This window comes from Phascolarctos cinereus, unplaced genomic scaffold, assembly GCF_003287225.1.
Source record: "Phascolarctos cinereus isolate Bilbo 61053 unplaced genomic scaffold, phaCin_HiC Scaffold_5;HRSCAF=322, whole genome shotgun sequence".
NCBI lineage: Eukaryota > Metazoa > Chordata > Mammalia > Diprotodontia > Phascolarctidae > Phascolarctos > Phascolarctos cinereus.
The window spans coordinates 452,710,458-452,732,155 of NW_027555958.1; the positions used below are offsets into that span (position 1 = coordinate 452,710,458).

Sequence of the window (21,698 nt, forward strand, 5' to 3'; positions counted from 1 at the left end):
TTTCATGAAGTAGAAAGTATACCAGACTTGGAATGAGAAGACCAGTTCTGACCCTTGGCTCTGCCACTTAGAACTGCATGACCTTAGCAAGTCACTTCCCTGGCTAAATCATCTTCACCCATCAAAGGAATGGATTGGACTGGATAATATTTAAGGCCTTTTCCAGGACTAGGCTGCTCAGGTTCTGCTTGCAGTCAGTCTCCTCCCCAGCCTCCCTGGTCAAGAAGACTTCTCTAAATGTGGCCACAGAATCACAGAACCTCTGGTTTGGGAACAAGCTCCGCCCTTGTCTCCTCTAACCCCTCCAGGAAGTATCAATCAACAAGCATTGAGAATGGAGGGATTCAGCAAATCCATTCACTTGACAAGCAGTTGCTAAATGCTTTCTGAAAACCCCAGCAGAACCTGAACCCAGACCCTCCTCCTGACTCCAAGGCCAACTCTCTGTCCATTATACCACACTGCCTTTCACTGTGTGCCCGGCACATAGTAGGCACTTAGTGTTCATTGAATGAAGTTGGAACAACATAATACAATCCAAAGATCATTAATTGAGCACCTGCTGTTTATTGAGTCCAATATTCCACCCTGGAGAGGTAAAGTTTTAAAGCAAGATCTAATCCCTGGCCTCATGGAATTCCCAATCCAGGAAGGGGACCCAAGGCACTGTCCGATAACTGCAATTTGAAATGAAGCTTAATGAATATACTGAAAAGATGGAGGGGGGATGCTCTGTGAAAGCCCAGAAGGAATATCATGGAGTGGGGGCTGGAGAGGAGAGAGCCAGAGAAGTCTTCCTGCAGGAGATGGCATTTGAGTTGAGTTTTTATTGATGGGAGACATCACCCATCACAGGGGCCAGCTCCAGTACCGTGTGACTCTGCCTTTGGACTCAGGTGACAAGTTCCACAGGAAATCCTGCCTCCACACTTAGGCACCCCAAGCTTTGAGTACATAGGAACCTGGGTGGGGCGCTTCAGGAATCACTGGTGATCAGGCCCACCATGGGCATCTTGTCCCCCATCCCTTTCTAGAAACTTCATCAAACCAATGCTGCTCTTACTCCTGGAAAAGGATGGCAATAAACTTCCCTGGCATTCCCCAGACCTTGGCCTTCACTCCCCTATGTGGGTGCACTCTCCTGTTAGAATGGAAGCTCATCTGTGTTGCCAGTACTTGGTACAGTGCTCCTAATAAATTACTTTTCACTCATTCATTGATTCAAGGACCTGAGTTCCAATCTCACTTTTGACACTTGCTAGCTATGGGACCTTGGGTAAATTTCTTCCTGTCTCTGGGCCTCATTCTCCCTCTCTATAAAAACGAATGATAACCAATGTCCCTTTCAATTCTCTATCTTCTATCCCTGGGGTACCTAGCACAAGGCTGGGCACATGATAGAAAACCAACAAAGCCTTAGGAGTTGCTGCAGGACAGCAGAAGAACAGCTGAAATTCTCTAAAGAACTCCCAAACAGAGCCCTACCTTGTGTAGGAAAAGTGACATCACCCACCTAAGAGAGAACACACACACACACACACACACACACACACACGAATCAAAAGAAAAGGGGGAAAAATCCTTCCCAGCTTCAGGTCATACGTGGCCACCTGACAGCCCAAAATAGATGCAGTTATGCTGAGAACACAAACAAAAGGGGAAAGGGAGAGTCATGTGCAAGCAGACCTAGGAAGGTAGGAGCTGAGAACCACCCAAGGCACACAGACAAGTAGGATACCCGGAAACATCTGATGGGCTCAGTGATTCCCACATTAAAACCAGACTGGAGGCTGGCTCCCCTCCCCAAACCTATGCCACCTCCTGGAGTATTTTGTACCCCTTTGTCCATTTACTATTGTGGAAAAGATGAAAAGATGTGGGCTGAATGATGGGGTGTACTTAAGGGCATCGAGAATTGGTAAAATGGCCAGACTGAGAACTGTCATCTATGCTTCCATATTAATGTGGAGTTGAACTCCACTGTTGAACATTTTTAAGTAACAACTTAGATTAAGTAATAGAGAACAATAATAGTTCCTATTTACAAGGCACTTTGTGAATTGCAAAGGGCTTCGACAAATATTTATTAAGTACCTACTATGTCCCAGGCACTTAGAGATACAGATACAATGACTGAGACTTTGAGTTCCTTGATAGCAGGGACCATCTCTTGCCTCTCTTTGTATCCCTAGCTCTTAGCACGATATCTGGCACACAGTAGGCACTTAATAAATGTTCACCGACTGACTGAAACAAGCCCCACTCCAAGAAACTTATTCCTATAGTACGGGGAGGTACTGTAGGTAAGAGAATGACCACTGTTTTACCGATAATACAGTTTTCAAATCTGCAGATAACATGAAGACAGGAAGAAGAGTTAATGCATTAGACCCAAAGGAGATTCTGACAGGTGAGAAAGAAAAAGACCAGAGCTAATAAAATGGAATAAATGTTAACAGTGATAAATGTAACGTTTGATTCCAAACTTCCTTATTTGTGTTGAGGGTACCACCATTCCAGTGACTCAGAGTCATCCTGGGCTTTTCCCTCTCCCTCATTCCCCATATCCAGTAAATTTGCCAAGTCCTGTCCTTTCTAAGTCTATGACATCTCTTCTGTCCACTAACACCCCACTCCCTCCAGTTCACGGTCTCATCTTGGCTGGTATATTGGAATAGCCTTCTAACTGGACTCTCAACTTTCAATTCTAAAACTCCCCAGTCCATTCTCTAAACATCTGTCAGAATAATCTTCCAAAAGCACAAGTCTGACCAAATTACTCTCCATCTCAAAAAGCTTCATGTCTCTCTGTTGACTCAAGGACAACATGACCCAACGCTTCAGCTTGGCATTCAAAGCCCTTCACCATCTGGCTCCAACTGACCTTCCCAGGCTTATTATATATTACTCTCCTTCATATGCTCAATGTTGTAGCTCACTTGCCAATCCCCAGACTTGGAATTCCATCTGTATGGACTATATCCCTGCTAAGCGCTCCCTTTCCCTCCCTCTGCCTTTAAGTATCCATGGCTTGCTTCAAAGTATCACCCTCCTTTGGGAAGCTCTTCCTTTTTCTGATCTCTGTAGCAGTTTAGCGCTTGCTCCCCTCTCCTCAAATAATTGGATATATGCTTATCTGTCGAGATGCTGTATCCCTTCAGCAGAATGTAAGTTCTCTGAGGGCAGCAACTGTTTCTCATTTTGTCTTTGCACTCCCAGCATCTGGCACAGTGCCTGGTCCATAGTAGCTGTTTGATGGATTGGACTGTTTGGAATTAATACAAATAAATAATTTATTTATAACATCAAAGCTTGGCCCTGAAGAAGAGCTATGTGAAGACATCTGCCTCTTGGCAGATGTTTGGGTTAGTTTTGCTTGCCCCATCTTTCTTTTGGTTCTCTGGATAGGGGAAGGGAAAGGAATATGAAAAAAGAAAGTGATATAAAAACAAAAGAGATCAATAAACATTTTGAAAAGGAAAACTAACAACAATATCTCACTTTCTACAATCCTTTATAGTTTGTAAAGTGCTTTTCTGTTAACAATGGACTTCCCCATCTGTTCTCCCAACTGATCTTATTTTAGAACACCCGGGCCAGTAATCTGTTCATTTCCCACCAGGTGGTACTTCTCTGGATTTTTCCATTATACCCCAAGCCAGGTACCTTCTCTCCCCTGCCTCCCACAACTTTTCAGCTCCCTTTTTTATATACTTTTCTAATTAATTCTAATCAATTTATTTTCCCTTTTATATATTGTCTTCCTTGTTAGAACATAAGCTCCTTGAAGGCAGGAGACTGTCTGCCTTTTTGCTTACATGTGTATTGCCAATAATCAGCACAGTGCCTTGTACATGCTAAGCATTTAATAGATACTTGTTGACTGACCAACTGATCCTCACAACAGTTCTGGGTGGGAGATTTTTATATCCTTTTGACAGATATAGAAACTGAGGCCCAGTCAATCAACAAATACTTATCAAATGCCTGAAAATATAGAAAATAAATGAAAAAATTACAGAAAAAATGAAACAGTGCTATTCAGCACTGGGGGGAGACAGAAAGTCTAAGTAAGGCCCAGTGCCTGACTTTGGGGAGCTGAGAGTCTAGTAGAAAGACAAGACAGAAGCCAACGCAACTGTAACGTATGACATGATGTGATAAGTGCATTTGAGGCAATCATTACTTAGAAGAGATTTTTTAAAAAGCCCAACTTCCTCCAGGAAGTAACATTTAATATGGGCTTTAAAGGATGGGGAAGAGTTTAAGAGATGGGGAAGAGAGGAAGACTGTGGCCATAGGGAACATAGGAAGCAAAGATGTGGAGGTAGGAGAGCACATGAAACATTCGGCAGGCAGAGAACTGTCCAAGGTAGTGTGTGTGAAGGGAAATGGAAAGACAGGGGGGCACTAGGTATGGAATGTTTCCTCCACTTTCATGAACTCCACCAGCCAGTGACACTGGCCTTCTTGTCTTCCTAGCACAGGACACTCCACGTCCTGACTCCAGGCATTTTCTCTGGCTGTCTCCTATGCCTGGAAATATCTCCTTCCTCATCTCTACCTTCTGTCATCCCTGGCTTCCTTCAAACCCCAGCCAAAGCCCCACTTTCCACAGGAGGTCTTTCCCAGTCTCCCTCACTTACAGGGCCTTCTCCTTTGAGATTGGCTCTCATCCTAGTTACTTACTAGGAGGTTATTCCACCCTTTACACCTCCCCCCCCCCTTAGAATATGAGCTCCTTGAGGCCACAGACAGCTGGGGGTGAGGATTACCTTTCTTTGTATACTCAATGTTTAGCATATAGTAAGAACTTAATAAATGCTTGCTGACTTCCTGAAGGGAGGAGAAAATGAACTATTAGTTGAGGACTCCAGCCCTCCATGCTAGGGACTGACTGAGATGGAAGAAGGAGATATCTAGCTAATTGGGATCATTTCTGTTATTAACGCTACCTTCAGAATCCCAATTAAGTCTATCCCTCCTTGCAGGAAACTCCAGCCATGGAAGAGAAGTGACAAGATTCTCAGTGTCCTGTCTCCACACCTGCTAACATAACAGCTCCTTCATCTTAATTAGCCACATCTATCCTTTCTGGGCAGGGACAAGGTGGCTGTGGAGGAAGCTAAAGTCCCACCTTCTGCAAGATGCCTTTCCCAATCCCCCTTAAAGCTGGTGCCTTCTCTCTGAGATTACTTCACATTTACACTGTGTATATTCTTCTGTAGTCATAGCTAATAATAGATAACATTTACATAAAGATTTATAAAGCACTTTACAAATATTTTCTCATTTGAACTTCACAACACTCCTGAGAGGTGGGTGCTATTTTACAAATAAGAAACTGAGGCAGACAGAACCTAAGTGATTTGACTAGGGTTGCAGAGCTAGTCAGCACTTGAGGCTAGATTTGAATTCAAGTCTTCCTGACTTCCTGACTCCAGGTCTATCACTCTATCTCCTACAATACCTAGCTGCTGTGTTGTTTGCATGTTACCTTTCCCCTAGAGCAAAACTCCTTGATAGCAAGGGACCATGTATTAGCCTTCCCCTGGCATCTAGTACAGTGTCTGGCATCTAGTACAGTAGGAGCTTAATAAATGTTGCCTAAACTTCCAACTTTAAGGGCTAACTTTACTTCCCATAGCATCATAGGCTTTAGAGCCTGAAGGCAACTCAAAGACCATCTAGTCCAACATCATTCATTTCCTACCCTCTAATTAATCAATTAACAATCATTTTAAGTGCCCACTATGTGCTAGGCTCTAGAAATACAAAGAAGAAAGTGGATCAGTCCCTGACCTCGAGGCGCTCACATTCTTTTGGTAGGGAAACAAATATGTACTCAGATAACAAATTACATTCATACAAAATCAATTCAAAGTCATTTTGGGGAAGAGGGTGTGAGTGACTGAGGGCATCAGGAAAGGTCTCCTATAACTTCAGTTCTCAGCTAACATCTCCCACTCTCTGCAAGAAGCCTCTCTCCATCCTTGATCCTAATAGCTTCCCTCTAAGACTACCCTAACTTTATCCTGCCTAGATGTTGTTTGTCCACCAGTGTTTGCACCTTGTCCCCCTCCCCCATTAGACAGTGAGCTTCTTGGGAGCAGGGACTAGCTTTGTCTTTCTCTGTATCCCCAGCCCTTAGTTCAGTCAGTGCCTGGCATCTAGTACGGGTTTGATAAATGCCCGTTGACTGACTGATTGACTCTTAAGCTGAGCTTTGGATGAAGCTAGGGAATCGGAGAGGCAGAGGTGAGGAGGGAGGGCATTCCAGGCATGGGGAGCAGCCCACGCAGAAGTGTGGCGATGGGAGATGGAACACCAAGCATGTTATACAGCTCTGTCTTAGTCTCCAGAGCTTCGCACATAATCAGTACTTAATCCACGTTTGTTAAATTGTAATTGGAATTGAATTCTGCAAAAGCCTGTTCCCAGGGCCACCTTCTCTCCAGTTGTAGCCAACTCAAGCACTAAACAGAAGCTGCTGTGCTGTGGGACCTGCAGCCCTCCCCTCCCCCTCCACTCTTCTCCCTTCCTCTCCATCTCCACCCTCTCCCTTCCTTCTCCTCCCCCTTCATCTCCCTCCTCCCTTTCTCTTCCCTTTCCTCCCCCTCCTTCTCTCCCTCCCCTCCTCTCCCTTCTTCTCCTCCTCCCCTCCTCCACTTTCCTCTTCTCCTCCTCTCCTTCCCTTCCTCTCCTTCCCTCTCCCTTTCTCTTCCTGTCTCTTCCCCTCCTTCCCTTCCCTTTCTTCCTCACTCTCACTCTCCTCCTCCCCTTCCTCCACTTTTTCTTTCCTCTCTCCTCCCTTCCCCACTCCTCCTCTTCCCTTTCTCTTCCTCTCCCTTCCTCTCCTTCCCTTCCTTCCCCTCTTCTCCTTTACTCTCCTCCTCCCCTTTCTCTTTCCCCTCTCCTCCCTTCCCCTCCTCCTCTCCCTTCATCTCTCTCCTCCCTCCTCTTCCCTTCTTCCCTTCCTTCCCCTCCTCACCCTCACTCTCTTCCTCCACTTCCCCCTTCCCTTTTCCCCTCTTCTCCCTTCTCCTTCCTTCCCCCTCCTCTTTCCCCTCCCAGTGGGAATCTGTTCTGTTGCTAAGCAGCCAGTACACAGACCTGAGCTGAGGCTGATGTCTCAGGGGCTGCCAAGCCTCTCTCCATCCTTGTGTGTGCTCCCTGGCTCTCTCCCAATCACTGGCTCTCTCCCAGGTAATGAGGCCTCCCCTCTGCCCCAAGGGTGAGGATGTTCTCTTCTCTGATATGTAATTAACTTCCCCAGGAACGGAGGCAGCTGAGAGGACAGAGGTGGGGAGAAGGTGGAGAGAGAACAGCTCCTCATGGGAGAAGAAAACATCAGAGATAAAGGGGGTTAGAGAAAGAGTCCTACAGTGTCAGAGGTGGAAGGGCATTGGGACTTTAAGAGAGAATCTCATAGGATCTGAGTTCTAGAAGGGACCTCAGAGACCACCTTAACCCTACCCCTTCCCCCCTCATTTTACAAGTAAGGAAACTGAGGCCAAGGAAGTAAAGTAAGTGACGGCATCATAGGATCACAGGTACAAAGCTAAAAGGGTCCTTAGTCTAACCTCTGAGGCCTAGAGAGGAAAGTCACTTACCCAAGGTCTAGTCCAATTCATACCTGAGCAGGAATTTCCCAATGATAACTAAGGGAGGCTCACCTGCCCATTGCTTAAAGATCTTTGATGGTGGAAAACCCATTCTCTCCAAGGGAGCCTACTCTACTTCAGATTCATCTCATTGTTTTCCCAACATTAAGCCAAAATCAACCTCTCCACAAATTCCCTCCCCAGCCCCTCACTATTCATTCTGTCCTCTACAGCCAAGCAGAAGAAATCTAACACTCTTCCAAAAGACAGCCCTTCTGGTACTTAAAGACAGATCTCATGCTCCCTGTTCCCCTTCTCCCTTTCCCAGAGTCTTCTCTCAAGGTCCAACCTCTAGTTCCCTCTCCTTAAGGGCTGCCAACTTCTAGGCGCTGTCCAGCTTAACAATGGCTTCCCTACAGCCACAACAGAACTCTGTATTCTAAATGTGATTGGGAAGCAGAGGCCACTGGGGATGATCAGACCTCTCACTCTGGATGGGAGACCTCCATCTGGGCAACTTCTTTCAATGGTCACATCCTTCAACCATGGATGAGAACTTCTATTTGAAGTTTCCCTAGGTAAGCCTCACTCATAATGGCAGCTGTTGCTGACTGATGGATGGATTAATGATGATGGCAATGATAATGAATGGCAATGTGGTAGAATGGTTAGAGAGCCAGCCAGGGACTCAGGGAAGACCTGGGCTCTGGTCCTATCTCCTATACACACTGGCAGTGTCACTCTGGGTCCCTCATTTTTTTCTGGGCCTCAGGTATGAAGATGACAAGTTACAGAAAAAAATTGACAATCTGCCTTGGTGGAGGGAGTTTCCATTCCTGAAATTCCTCAAAGGAATGAAAGCCCAGGTCTTGCCCCAAACAGAGGAGGATAGACAGACAGATAGAAATAGCCAAAGCCGCCATTTATGACATCTTATAATTTACAGAGCAGTTCACAGTCATGACCTCATTCGAGCCTCATGACAATACTGCGAACTACATTATATATTTTCCCTCCCATTTGACAGATGACAAAACGGAGGAGAACTGACTTTTTTCAGAGTTCCAGATCTAAGAAGTAACTTAGCCAGAATCTGAGAATTTGAATGTAGGTGGTGCAACTCCAGATCCCAGGTTCTTCCCACTATATATCACTAAGTCCTTTTTCTCCTTTTCCTTTTGTCTTCCAGAAACTTCACCCTTTAGGTGGAGACACATGAAGCCATCTGGCTGAGTGATAATTGAACAATTCACTGGAAGTGGCAGCCAAGCCCCGCTGGAGCAGGCAGGGGGGTGGTACAAGCCTGCAGGGGGCCTGTAGGTTGCATGTGTGGGGAGCAGCTGTGATGCTTCCTGGGGGAGCCAAGCCATATTTGTTTGCATCCTACTCTGAGATCTGTGTAAGGGCTAGTGGGAGAAGGCTCCTGGCACTCCCTGGGGGTCACTCTCCTGTTCTTGAGAAGTGAGAACAGGATTGACAAGTACTGACCCAGCTCTAGGGAAATCAAGAGGTGAGGGCAGAATTGGCGCTCTTAAAAGGCCCTATCTAGCTGTGCGTGAGCAGGAAGCTTGGTATGGAGGGAGATGCTGGATAGCTGCAAACACACATAGAGTGTGTGGGGGGGGGGTACAGTTGAAAGCACAGGCAACCTGCCTGGGTTCAAGTACCAGCTTTGCCACTTATTACTTATATGAATTGGGGCAAGTCACCTAGACTCTCTGTGCCTCAGTTTCTTCCTCTGTATAATTAGGAGGATGGATTTGATAGCCTCTAAGGTCATTCCCTACTCCAAATCTAGCATCCCATGAAACAACAAGTGAAAAGTCTTGGAATCATGCAAAGCCAGAGCCATCCTCCTAATCCCCCCCATACACACCCAGTCTAACCTGTTGAAACCCAGCCAGCCCTAACCTTTACTAGTTGTATGACCTTGGGCAAGTTACTTAACCTCTCTGTCTACTGAGAGAGTCCCTTTCCTCTACTGTCAAACACAGTCAACAACACACTTCTTCCCTCACAGGGTGGTTGGGGGTGTAGGGACTCTTTATAAATCATCAAGTAGCAGGGATATGGGGGCTCAAAGGCTCCAGGAAGGCTTCCTGATCTTCCCCCCTCTGCCTCCTCCTCCTCCTCCTCATCATATTCATATCCATCATCATCATCGTGCATTTATTAATCTCCTACTAGGTACTAGATACTGTGAATACAAAGACAAAAGTAAGATGGTCCCCTGGCCTCAAGAACTTTACATTCTATCTTCAGACTCAGTATAGAGCCTAGATTTAGAGCCCGAAGGGACCTCAGAGGTCATAGAGCCCAACCTCTTTAATTTTAGAAATGAGGAAACTGAGGACCAGAAAGCTTAAGTCACTTTCCCAGGATCACACAACTAGTAAGTGTCTGACACGGGACTGGGACTGAGGTCTTCCTGACTTGCTAAGCTACCAAGGGGCTGACATGGTTTCTGGGTTAATATGAATATTCTGAGCACTTTGTCTGGAACTTGTCATGTCTGTTTTATGATTACAAGATCCAAAGTTGGAAGGGACTTTCATCTAGCCCTCATTTTATAGATGAAGAAACTGAGGAAGAGTAGAGTGCACTGACTTATCACAGGACCACCGATTTAGAATTATAAGGAACCTTAGAAGGAATCTAGTCTAACCTCCTTACAGATGAGGAAAATGAGACCCACTCAAAGAGACTGTGATTTGCCTAAGGTCATATAGGCAGTTAAGTGAAAGATTTTAATCCAAGTCTTCTGACTCCAAATCTAGGGCTCTGTCTAGTGTGCTACACTACCTCCTCTTCCTCCTATTAGGACTGTGAGTTCCTTGAGGACAGGGACATATCTTATTCACATAGGGCCTTAGGCACTGCAGCAGCTTAATAAGGTTGACAACTGGGAAAGAGAAGGAAACAGCGGAGACTGGGTCTGAGACTGTCACCTCCCAGGTGGCTGTGATCACCAGCCTATCTGGGATTAATAAAGCCCTTTCTGATCAATAGACATGAAGTAATAGGTCCTCGTTGGGTACCTGCTATGGTCTTGGGCAGATGTTGGAGGAGAGGAGAAGCAGGGGAAGACACAGCTTTGGTCCTCAAGAGCTGAGTCACACAATCACGGACACATAGAATCTCAGCATTAATAGAGACCTTACACCCCATCTAGTCTAATTGGTATCCAAGGAATCATTGTGTTTACAACCTCCCCAACCTTTGCTTGAAGACCTCCAAGGAGGGGGAGCTCATGGCCTCTGAAAGCAGTCTCTGAAGGCAGTACCTTGGGGACAGCTCCCACAGTTAGCAAGTTGTAACTTACATCAAATCTTCCATCCACTCCTCCTTATTCTACCCTCAAGGTCTGTCAAGTCCAATGATTCTTCCATGACAACCTTCCTGATACTTGAAGACAGTCATCACATCTTCCTAAAGTCTTCTCAATTTGATCAGTTGAAATGCATTTATTAAGCACCTGCTGTGTGCTAGGCACTGGAGTAAATGCTTGAGATACAAAGATATGTCAAAACAGTCCCTGCCCTGAAGGAACTCACATTCTAATGGGCAAGACAACATATATATAACTGGGTACATACAAGATATAGACAATGTATATGGAAGGTCATCTCAGAGGGAAGACATTAGCAGTTGGTGGTGTGCGTAAGGGAAAGGGACCCAAAAAAAGCAACCTAATTAACATTAAGTGCCTACTATGTGTAGGGCACTGTGTTGGGCGCTGGGGATACAAATATAGAAAGACCAGTAAGGCTTTCTTGCCAGAAGAAAGGTATAATAAAGGCACTCTGGAGGGGTGGATGATGATGGCCTTGCTACTGCTGTTCTAATTTCTAAGATTAGTTTCATTTGCTCTGGCCCCTAGTTTCATCCACATGCCATTCAAAGAGGACTTGGAGAATGAGGTTCACCTTGGCAGCCTAGCATGTACATAGGTCCTACATGTTCTAGGAAGTCAGAGTTCCTGAAATGAGTTTTGGGGACAGAGGCTCATAGGCAGTAATTTAATGAAAATTATAGGGAATTCTCTAACCTTAAGTCAGATAATTGTCAGGACTCTGAACCTGAAATTGGCATCAGACAAGCATAGTCAAAAGAATAGACTTAATCGTAGACTGAGACATTCTATTCACTTGCTGGCTGTTGCTTAACTGGGTATAATAAGTCACAACCTTGGCTATGCAATAAAAGGGCACAAAGTGTCAGGGAAGGTCTTTCTAGCTACTGTACTTCAGGAACAAAGAGCAGCATATAGTATCAGAACAGCTTGACAGACCTTGAGGGTAAGTAAAGGAGCAGACAATATGGTAGAGACACGATACCCAGAATAGAACAGAGCAATAACACTGCCAGAGAAGGTTAGAGCAATATTAGAGGGATAAATAACCTGAACCACATGTTCATCCTCACCATACGTCCCAACATATGTGTCCTCTATACGTGTGTCCTGGCCACTTGATTTCTGGATACATCCTCCATGCATGTACTCCTTCATATATTTATTCCTTAGGCATGTGTTCCTTACATATACGGTCTCTATGCATATTCCCTGGTCATTTATGTTCTCTACATGTGTTCCATTCCCTACTATTAATATGTTACCAGTGGAGAAAGTGTACCCCGTATCCACATAATGGGGAAATCTTTTTTTTTTCATTTTATTTTGTTATGCTCTTGGATTAAATGTCTTTTGTTCTGAACTAATTTATCTTCTGGATGACTAATAATTAATAATAATAAAGTAAGAATATCAGTAGGGGCTCATGAGCTATGATTTGGAGTGAGCATTGATCCACAGAGTGTTTCAAATCCAGAATTGCTTTCCTGGGGCTGCATATGTGAAGGGAGTACCTCAGGTGCTGTGGAGAGATCATCACAGCTTTGACATAAAGACCCCAAAGGCTAGATCCAGCCCTACACATTCCCTCATGGTTGACATCCCAATAATCTGTTCTCATGCTCTTGCCCAGACCCAAGAGACCAACCTGCCCTTGGGGAGCATTCCAGTTCCAATCCCAGCCATTCAAAACTCACCCAGATCTGTAGTTTCACTCTCTTCTCATTGCGGTAAACAGTCTTCACCTTGAAGTCAATGCCCACTGTGCTGACAAAAGCCGGGGTGAACGTGTCATCGGCGTATCGGAAGAGGAAAGAAGTCTTCCCGACGCTACTATTGCCAATGATGAGCAGTTTGAACATGTAGTCAAAGTTTTGGTCCGAAGCATCTTTGCCCCCAGCTTTGCCTCCTTCTGTCACTGAAGCCATCTGTAAGAGACACACACACACAACCACCTCAGTTACCCAGAAATGCATACAGCCTCTTCTGATACCATCCAGAGAAACATCCTTTTGTCATACAGTGGAAAGACCCCTGGCCGTGGAGTCAGAGGAGATAGGTTCAAACACCACCTCTGACTCTTAAACATGGGTGACTTTCAGTGAATCACTTTATCTCCTAAGCCTCGCGTACCTCCTCTGTAGAAGGGTCCCGATGACCTCTGAGGTCCCTTACACTCTGAATCTGTGATTCCTCCTCTAGGGCAGAAGTAGGAGGAAGAAGATAATCAATTTTCGTTTGTTTGAAAAAAGTGATTAAAAAAAACAGATGGCACAGGCTTCTCCCTCATAGGAAGTCTTTCAGCAGAGGCTAAATGACTAATTTGGGGGTATGTTGTAGAGGGAATTTTTGGTCAGGTACAGGTTGGCCTCGGCCCCTGAGGTACCTCCTACCTCTAAGATTCTCCGAGTCTGTAACTGATTGCTTAAACTATTGGAAGGATGTCAATTAACACAAGAATTTTTAAATTTGTTTATAATTTACTCTCTTTTCCTATGTGTGAACTTTAAATGCAAATAATTATAGGCAAATATTGTAATTTTACTTTGAAATAAAAATTTTCATCCTACTATTTCTAGTATGTGCAAATGTACTGAGTTCTTTTCTTGTTCTGTTCTTCCAGATAATCTTAAATTCTAATCCTTCTTTTAAAGGAAAGGAACAAATATTTATTAAGCACCTGCTATGTGCCAGGCACTGTGCTAAGCGCTTTACAAATTTTATTTCATTGGATCTTCATGATAACCTTGTGACTTGGGTGCTGTTATTATCCTCATTTTACAGTTGAGGAAACTGAGGCAGAGAGTGGTTAAGTGATAAAAACCTTAAGAAGCGACTAATCCATATTGGAATTTGTGATAGAGAAGGAAAGGAAAGCCAGGCATTGTCTAGCATGCAGCCTAAATTCGGAGAACAGAGATTTCAAAAAATTCACAGAAAGTATAGTTATGATCCAAAGGATTAACACTCTCCAGGGGGAAAGCTAGCCAAGAAAGGTTGGGAAGTTCTTCACCCCCAACTCTCAGACAGCTCCTCCATAGCCTTGGCAGCCACTCTGTCCCCATGAAGATGCTCTTTACTCCCCACTCTACCTTCCATTCTGGAAACTCGAACCATGAACAAATCAACTCTGTATTAATGTCTTCCTCCATGACCCCACTCGCCATCCTGGTAAATTTCTGGACCAAAGTGCCCCTCCTTGGTCACTACTCCCCTTTGTGGCTTGTCTCCCCCTCTTTAGAATATAAGCTTCTGGAAGGTAGGGACTTCAGAGACACTTTTTCATTCATTTATTCTTAAAAAGGAATTTGTGAAGATAGAAACACAAACCATTGGAAACCTGAACAGCAAACCTAGAAGCTCCTTGGAAAAGTTGAAAAAGATTTAATAACACTTACTTAATTTAAAAAGAAGATTCTGTGTGACCCTGGGCAAGTCACTTTACCAATAGCCTAGCAAAAAGTAAAATAAAATAAAAAGAGGATAAAAAAATCAAATCACCGAACTAGAAAACAGATAAGGTAAAATCACAGAAGGTAAGAAATGAGAAATGGTGGAGCCTACTACTCACAAATATATAGCAGAAAACAAACTTAAAGGAAATAGAGCATACAGGGCAAAATATCTGCATTAATACAACATGAAATAGAGATCATATACAAATTGCAGATTAAGAAACTGGACTAACTGTAAAGAAACTAACATATAACCCCTGGTCCAGATGATTTCTAGGTGAATTCCATCAAACTTTTAAAGACTAATATCTACACTGTACAAATTATTTTCAAATCTTTAGAAAGAAAACACCCTATCAAATTCTTCTTATAAGATATAGTCCTGGGGGCAGCTAGGAGCCACAGTGGATAGAACACCAGCCCTGGAGTCAGGAGGACCTGAGTTCAAATCTGGTCTCAGATACTTGACACTCACCAGCTGTGTCATCTTAGGCAAGTCACTTAACCCCATTGCCTAGCCAAAAAATAAAATAAAATTAAATTAAATATAGTCCTACTTTATAAATTAGGGAAGGGCAAAGCAAAGAAAGAGTACCATAGTCCAATAAATATAATTAAGGAATATGGATTCAAAAACTTTAAATAAATTACTGGCAACAAATTTGCACAATATAGCCAAAAAATGATTCAGCAAAATCAAGTTGGAGATGCAAAGATAGTTTCAACATTAGGAAAACAATATAATTATTCCTATCACAAATAAAACCATCCAAAACCACATGATTATATCAAGGGACAAAGAAAACCTCTCTTGACAAAGTACAAGACCTACACATGCTAAATACCTAAAAGAGAATAGGCATGAAAAGAACCTTTTTTGAACATGGCAAAAACCAAAACATACTATTATACATAATGGGGAAACACTAGAAGCTTTCCCAGTAAATACAGGAATAAAACAAGGATGACTCCACTTCCTGTTATTATTGGATGTAGTTTTAGAAATGTTAGTTATAAGAAGACAAGAAATTAAAGGCATAAATATAAGCAAAGAGGAGATAAAACAATCTTTATTGGCTGCTGACATGACGGCTTGATTAATTAATAGAAAATTAGCAAATAAACTAAGAAAGACAAAATATTTAGCAAAGCAGTTATTAACTTAGTAAAGCAATTTAGCAGTGATTTAGCAAAGCCGTAGTTTATAAAATAAACACAAGCAAAAACAAATAGCATTTCTACATAGCAATAACAAAACCCAGGAGAAAATAATAGAAATTTCATTCAAAATAACTACAAAATGCATATCTAGAAATCAGTTACCAACATATAATGGAGGCCTGTATACAGCTACAAAAAAATTCTTAAAAGAAATTTAGAGGTAAACAGAATCAAGTCAACAAGCATTTATTAAGTGCTGACTATGTGCTAAGCATTGTGCTATAGTGCTGAGGACACAAGAAAAGGCAAAAACCTTTGCTCACATTCTAATGGGAAAAACAACATCGCTAGTGTACAAATAACTATGTACATACAGACATACATATACCTATCATAAGTATAAATATTTCTAGATACAACAGCATACTCATACACACACAATAAATTGGAGTTAGTCTCCGAGGAAAGCCAGAAGCCTCTGCAAATGGAAAGAACAACCACAACAAAACAACCGAAACTACATGTTGCAAAATTATAAAGGCCAAGTTTGGCTCCAGAGATATAAGAAGACATCATCCCCCAGACTCCTTTGCAGAAATTGGGGTCTACAGATGTGGGATACTCCATATAACATCTGGCTTTTCAAATTGTTTTTTTTTTAATATGAAATGGCACTGAGAAAGGGATAAAGTGTGAAATATAAGCTATGCGAAAACAAAAAAATTAATAAAATCAATTTAATTTTTTTTAAATGAAGAAAATTTTAAATAACTTGTGGAGTAGTCAGTGCTTGTGACTGGACCTTGCCAATAGAATACAAATGATGATACTGCCTAAATTGAATGCACAGATTCAGTCCCATATCAATTATGGAACTAGACCAAATAACAAAATTCATTTAGAAGAACAAAAGGTCTAAGATGTTCAAGGGACATAATGAAAAAAAGTAGGAATGAGGAACCAGTGGAAACTGGATGACTATACTGGGGCAAGGAAATGGTTGCTATAGAGAGAGTAGGGTGAGGCTGTTCAGGTGTGAGTTAGATCAGAGCCCACTCCCCACCCCCATCCCCTCCTTCTAGCTCTGTGGGCTAGGCTTGAAAAAAAAAAAAGCCTGAAGACAAGTGAGAAAGAATCAAACATCAGTCCTTTCACAGTCATCATAATGAGAACTGATAGAGGTGAAGGAAGAAAGCCAGGAGACCAGGGGAGCACATTTGGACAGGTCCCTCAGGGGTTCTTCTCCATTGCAAGGGGACAATTTAGTAGGAGTTACTGAGGCATTCAGAGACAGCTGAGAAAGCAAACATCCCTGGGGCTGCCCAGGCTGTCAGGCAGCAGGCTGAGAAACATTAGGACAGCCAGGGCACTGTCCAGCTGTGAATCTGGAAGCCCATGTGCTAAGATAAATGTCACTTGCTCTTGCTGGCTCCATAAATAAGGAGACTGGTAGTTACTATTGCTTGGCATTAATGCAAATGAAACCCTGGGAGAGGGGAACTTGACATCCTAAATGGATGGCCCCAGGGCTCTGAATGCTATCTTTGAAGAGCTGACATATTCTAGCTGTGTGACCCTGGGCAAGTCACTTAACCCCCGATTGCCTCACAAAAAAAAAAAAGTTAACATGTTAATAACCCAAGAATCTCTGCTGAAAAAGACCCCAGGAGCCATCTATCACCTGTTCTAAGGCAGAGTGGTAACTTCTCTCTAAGAATTCCCTTACTCTACCAACATATTCAGTGATTCACAGGGTTCCCCCCAGTGCCTGGCACATAGTGGGGGCTTAATAAATTTGTAACTCGCTGACCAGCATTCTCATCAATTCTGCTTAAGCAAAGTCATCAAATTTCAGCAGTAGAAGGGATCTCCAAGGTCATCTGATCCAACCCACCACATCTAACTAAAAATCCTCTCAAAAATATAGGCTACAAATGATTATCCCAACTCTACTTGAAACCCACCCACCTCCCCACCCCCAGACTCCCAGAGCAACTCTCTCCTCTCTCTTTGCTCGAAAAATTTTTCCAGACACAGAGACTAAATTAAATGTCTCCTCCCCACACTGCTCCCGTATATGGACCACTTCTTTCATCTTCAGCAATTGAAGGCACTTATAAAGTCCCTGCCTTAAATCTTCTCTTTTCTTTCTTTACTTTTTCCTTCGAGGCAATTGGGGTTAAACGACTTTCCCAAGGTCACACAGCTAGTAAGCATTTTGAGGTTAGATTTGAACTCAGGTCCTGCTTACTCTAGGGCCACCTAGCTGCCCCTAGGGCTTCTCTTTTCCAGGCTAAATAGGCTCAGTTCATTCACTCTAGCCTCATATAACAGGGACTTCAGGCCTTTCCCCCAGCTGCTTTCCTCTGGCCACTGTCTGGCTTATCAAAGTCCTTTCTAAATTGTGGAGCCCACAGCTAGATGCAGTACTCCAGATGAGACCTTTCAAAGGCAGAGGACAATCACCTCCCATTACCAACTCACCTAGGGTGAAAAGAACACTTAATGGGGGCAGCTAGGTGGTGCAGTGGGTAGAGCGCTGGCCCTGAAGTCAGGAGGACCTGGGTTCAAATCCGGCCTCAGACCAAACACTTGACACTTACTAGCTGTGTGACCCTGGGCAAGTCACTTAACCCCAATTGCCCCAAAAAAAAATAAATAAAAGAAAAATTTTAAAAAAGAAAAAAAGAAAAAAAAGAAAAGAACACTTAGTGAGATGTCCTGAAATCCTGAATGGCATGCCTCTCTGAAAGCAGTCCAAATCATAAAAGATTTTTTAACCACCACAACCCACAGCTGACTCATGTGAGTTTGCAGTGCACTTAGACCCCCAGATTTTTCAGTCGTCTTGCTATTTATATTTGTGAAGCAGGTAATGTTTAGCTTACACTTGATCTGGTCCATCATTCTATATTATGTTGTTTATTTCTGCAGCAGACTATCAGATGCTCCAGGGTCTTAAAACTGTCTTAATCTTAGAATGAATGCCCCATAGTGCCTAGATGGTGCTGGCCACAGACTAGGTGCTTAATAAATGTTGGATGAATGAAGAAGGTATAAATGAATGGGTGAATGAATGGAATGAATGAATGTACTGAGCGTATCACATTCCTTCCCTGAGCCTCAAGGTATCAGTATCCCCAAGACTGGAAGCCCCTCCAGGATTCTCCATTCTCTTCCAAGCAGGCTCTGGCCCAGTTCATGAGCCTGAGGGTATATATCTCTCCTTTTGCCAAGTAATTACCAGAAGCAAGTTCTTCATAAGAAGAAACACATTGTAAGCAAAATTGTAAGCACAGAGACAAATGACTCATGTACAGGAGACCATAAACTTATTTTTTTTTCATATTTTCATAACTGTATTGCAATGTGATTGGTTTCCTCTATAATTCTACATATTTTATTTTTGGTTAGTTTTTTTTTTGAGGCAGTTGGGGTTAAGTGACTTGCCCAGAGTCATATAGCTAGTGACAGTATGTGTCTGAGGCTGGATTTGAACTCAGGTCCTCCTGACTCCAGCGCCAGTGCTCTATCCACTGCGCCACCTAGCTGCCCCTTCTACATATTTTATATTATGCCTTTAAAAATGCTATTCTGAAAAAGCACTATTCAGCAGACTGACTTCAAAAAAACCCCAAAAAGATGAGGAACCTCTAATTTAATGGATCCTTCTGGGACGCAGTAACATGAGGGACTAGAAAACAGTGAAGAGAGGCTAAGAAGATCAGCTCAAATCTTTTCTCTGCTTAGTTCAAGCTCTGCCATCAATTCTGTGACCTGGAGTCAAAAATATTACCTCTGGACTTCCTCTCACCTTTTCTGAAGGCTCTTCATTTTCATTTTCACCACTGGAATTCCTAATAATCATCCTTTAAAGCTCACCCCAAACGGCACCCCTTCCAGGATGCCCAGGCCAACGATTCTTCCAAATGAACACACCTCAGCCCAGAAATCTCAAACACAGTTTTGTATCTCTTCTATGCACTAATTATGTAACTTAGTGGACTTAGTGACCTGTTTGTGTTGCCTACTAGAAGGTAAGCTCTTTGAAGGCAGACCAGTTTATTTTCCAAATTGTATCTCGCCCTGATCACCTAGCCCAAGATTCTGTACCTAGCAGATGCTTAATTAACATTTGTTGAATGTAGGAATGAATAAATGACTGGATGAACAAGGTGAGTAAAAGTAGGGGGCTGGACATGATGTTTTTCAAGGTTCCTTTCAACTCTGACATTCTAGATTCTAAGGTCCTTTCCTTTTCTCACATTCTGTGATTCTAAGACTCCAAGAGTTCTAGTTGAAAACTGGCAGAAATAGATCATTTTAAAAGTTCAGATGTTTATTAACAGAGTTCTGGTTTTGTTTCAAGGTTTTTTTTAAAGAAATATGATTACATCCATTTCAGGTAAATCCTACCATCATAATCATCTCATCATTAAGAGGAAATATCATACATCTACTTTTTAGAATCACATGCTACCAACAGAAGGACCACTACCACATCATAACTGCATACCTTAATCACAGGCGAAGTACCAAGTAGGAAATAAATGCTCTTGTGAGATATGAGCTACTCTTGGAAACTGACAAAAAGACTATCACATGGGGAGCCAAGGCAATGATGGCCACCTCCCCCATTGTCTGATAAAATGGCATCCTTCTCCGCTGGGGTCCAAGAATGCGGTCCAGGAGGCAGCCTCATCAGCACTTGGTCATCTACCAGTGACTCTACCCCCAGTTTGCTTAATGTGACCATACCCCTGAAATCTTTAAGCTAGACAGTACCCTAGCAGCCAACTTGTCCAGTCCCCTCATTGTGCAGGTTTGAAAACTGCTGCCCAGACAAGGAAAATAACTTAGGTGAGGTTACATAGCAACTCAGTGGGAGCCCTGGGCCCAAAACCCCGCTGTCCTGAATTCCAGTTCAGTGCTCTTTCCAGGACACTAGACCCACTAGCAAGATTCTTTCCCTCATTCAAACATCTACTGAGTGCCTATTGTTTGCCCAGAACTATGCTGGGTGCTAGAACAGATCCCACACAGCATCTGCCCTCTTAAAGCATAGAGCTTAGTAGAGGGGAAAGACACAAATACAGATAACTCCCATATCTAATATATGTGGGGGCATTTGAGAGAGGCAGACAAAGTAAGCAGTGAGATTCTAGGTAGAAAGGCATTGCTGACCGATGGGACAGAAAGGACACTTCATCAGAAGACTTATTCTAGCCAGTCCTTACTCTGCCAGTCAACCAAGAGTCAACAAGCATTTTAAAGTGCCTACTATGTGCCAGGTACTGTGTTAAGCACCAGGGATACAAAGACAGGCTCCAGATTCCGTGTCGGTTGGACCTTGCCCTCACCATCAATGTGTATTTATTTTAAATCCATCCAGTATTTGAAAATGGTGCAGTGGAGTCAAGAAAACTTGGGGTCAAGTCCTTTCTCTGAAGTATAATTACCTATGTGACCTTGGGCAAATCACTTACCCTGTCAATCCCCACCCCTATAACCACCAGTGTTCTAAGTCTGAGCTGCAGAGAAGGGACTGATCTGCTTTGGGAGAGGGATAGATAGATATAAAATTTATTTACTTGTTAATGAATGCATTGGAGCACAGTGCTGGACGTATAGTAGGTGCTTAATATTATGTTTATTGAGCGATAGATTCCCAAAAGAATGTAGGCTCCATCAGGACAGAGACTATCACACTTTGTAGAGCTGGCTAGGTAGTTAGCATAGTACCTGGCATGCAGTAAGTTCTTAATAAATGCTTCACAACCCTATTTGTAGCAGAACATCTTTCTTCTCTTGGGTAGTGCAAAAACCGATTCCTTTTTCTCTCTGGCTGCCATGCCTCCCTCATATACCTGTCTGTTTGTTTATATTTAAATGTCTCTTGGTTTCTGGTTCATTGGTTGGTTGCCACTAACTTACACGATGAGTTCTAAGGTCTCTCCCAACTGTGACATTGTGATTCTACCTCAAGTCCATGAACTTGGGAAAGAAATCAAGCTGAGCTTAAAAAAAAAAAAAAAAAAAAAACCAGATAGACAAGCCTACCTTCTAATTGATGAGTCCAGCCCTGAGATGTAGTGCAGGCTAAAAATACCTGTAGATCAAAAAGCA

General features: G+C 43.1%; 1 protein-coding gene across 1 annotated transcript in view; it reads right to left on the reverse strand.

The window, feature by feature from the left end:
• The window catches only part of RAB3B (RAB3B, member RAS oncogene family), a 60,214-nt gene that overhangs the window by 36,502 nt on the left and 2,014 nt on the right, over positions 1 to 21,698 (reverse strand). The window contains exon 2 of the mRNA XM_020987758.2: positions 12,654 to 12,884. Coding sequence (XP_020843417.1) covers positions 12,654 to 12,884 — 231 coding nt within the window. The remainder of the gene's footprint in view (positions 1 to 12,653; positions 12,885 to 21,698) is intronic.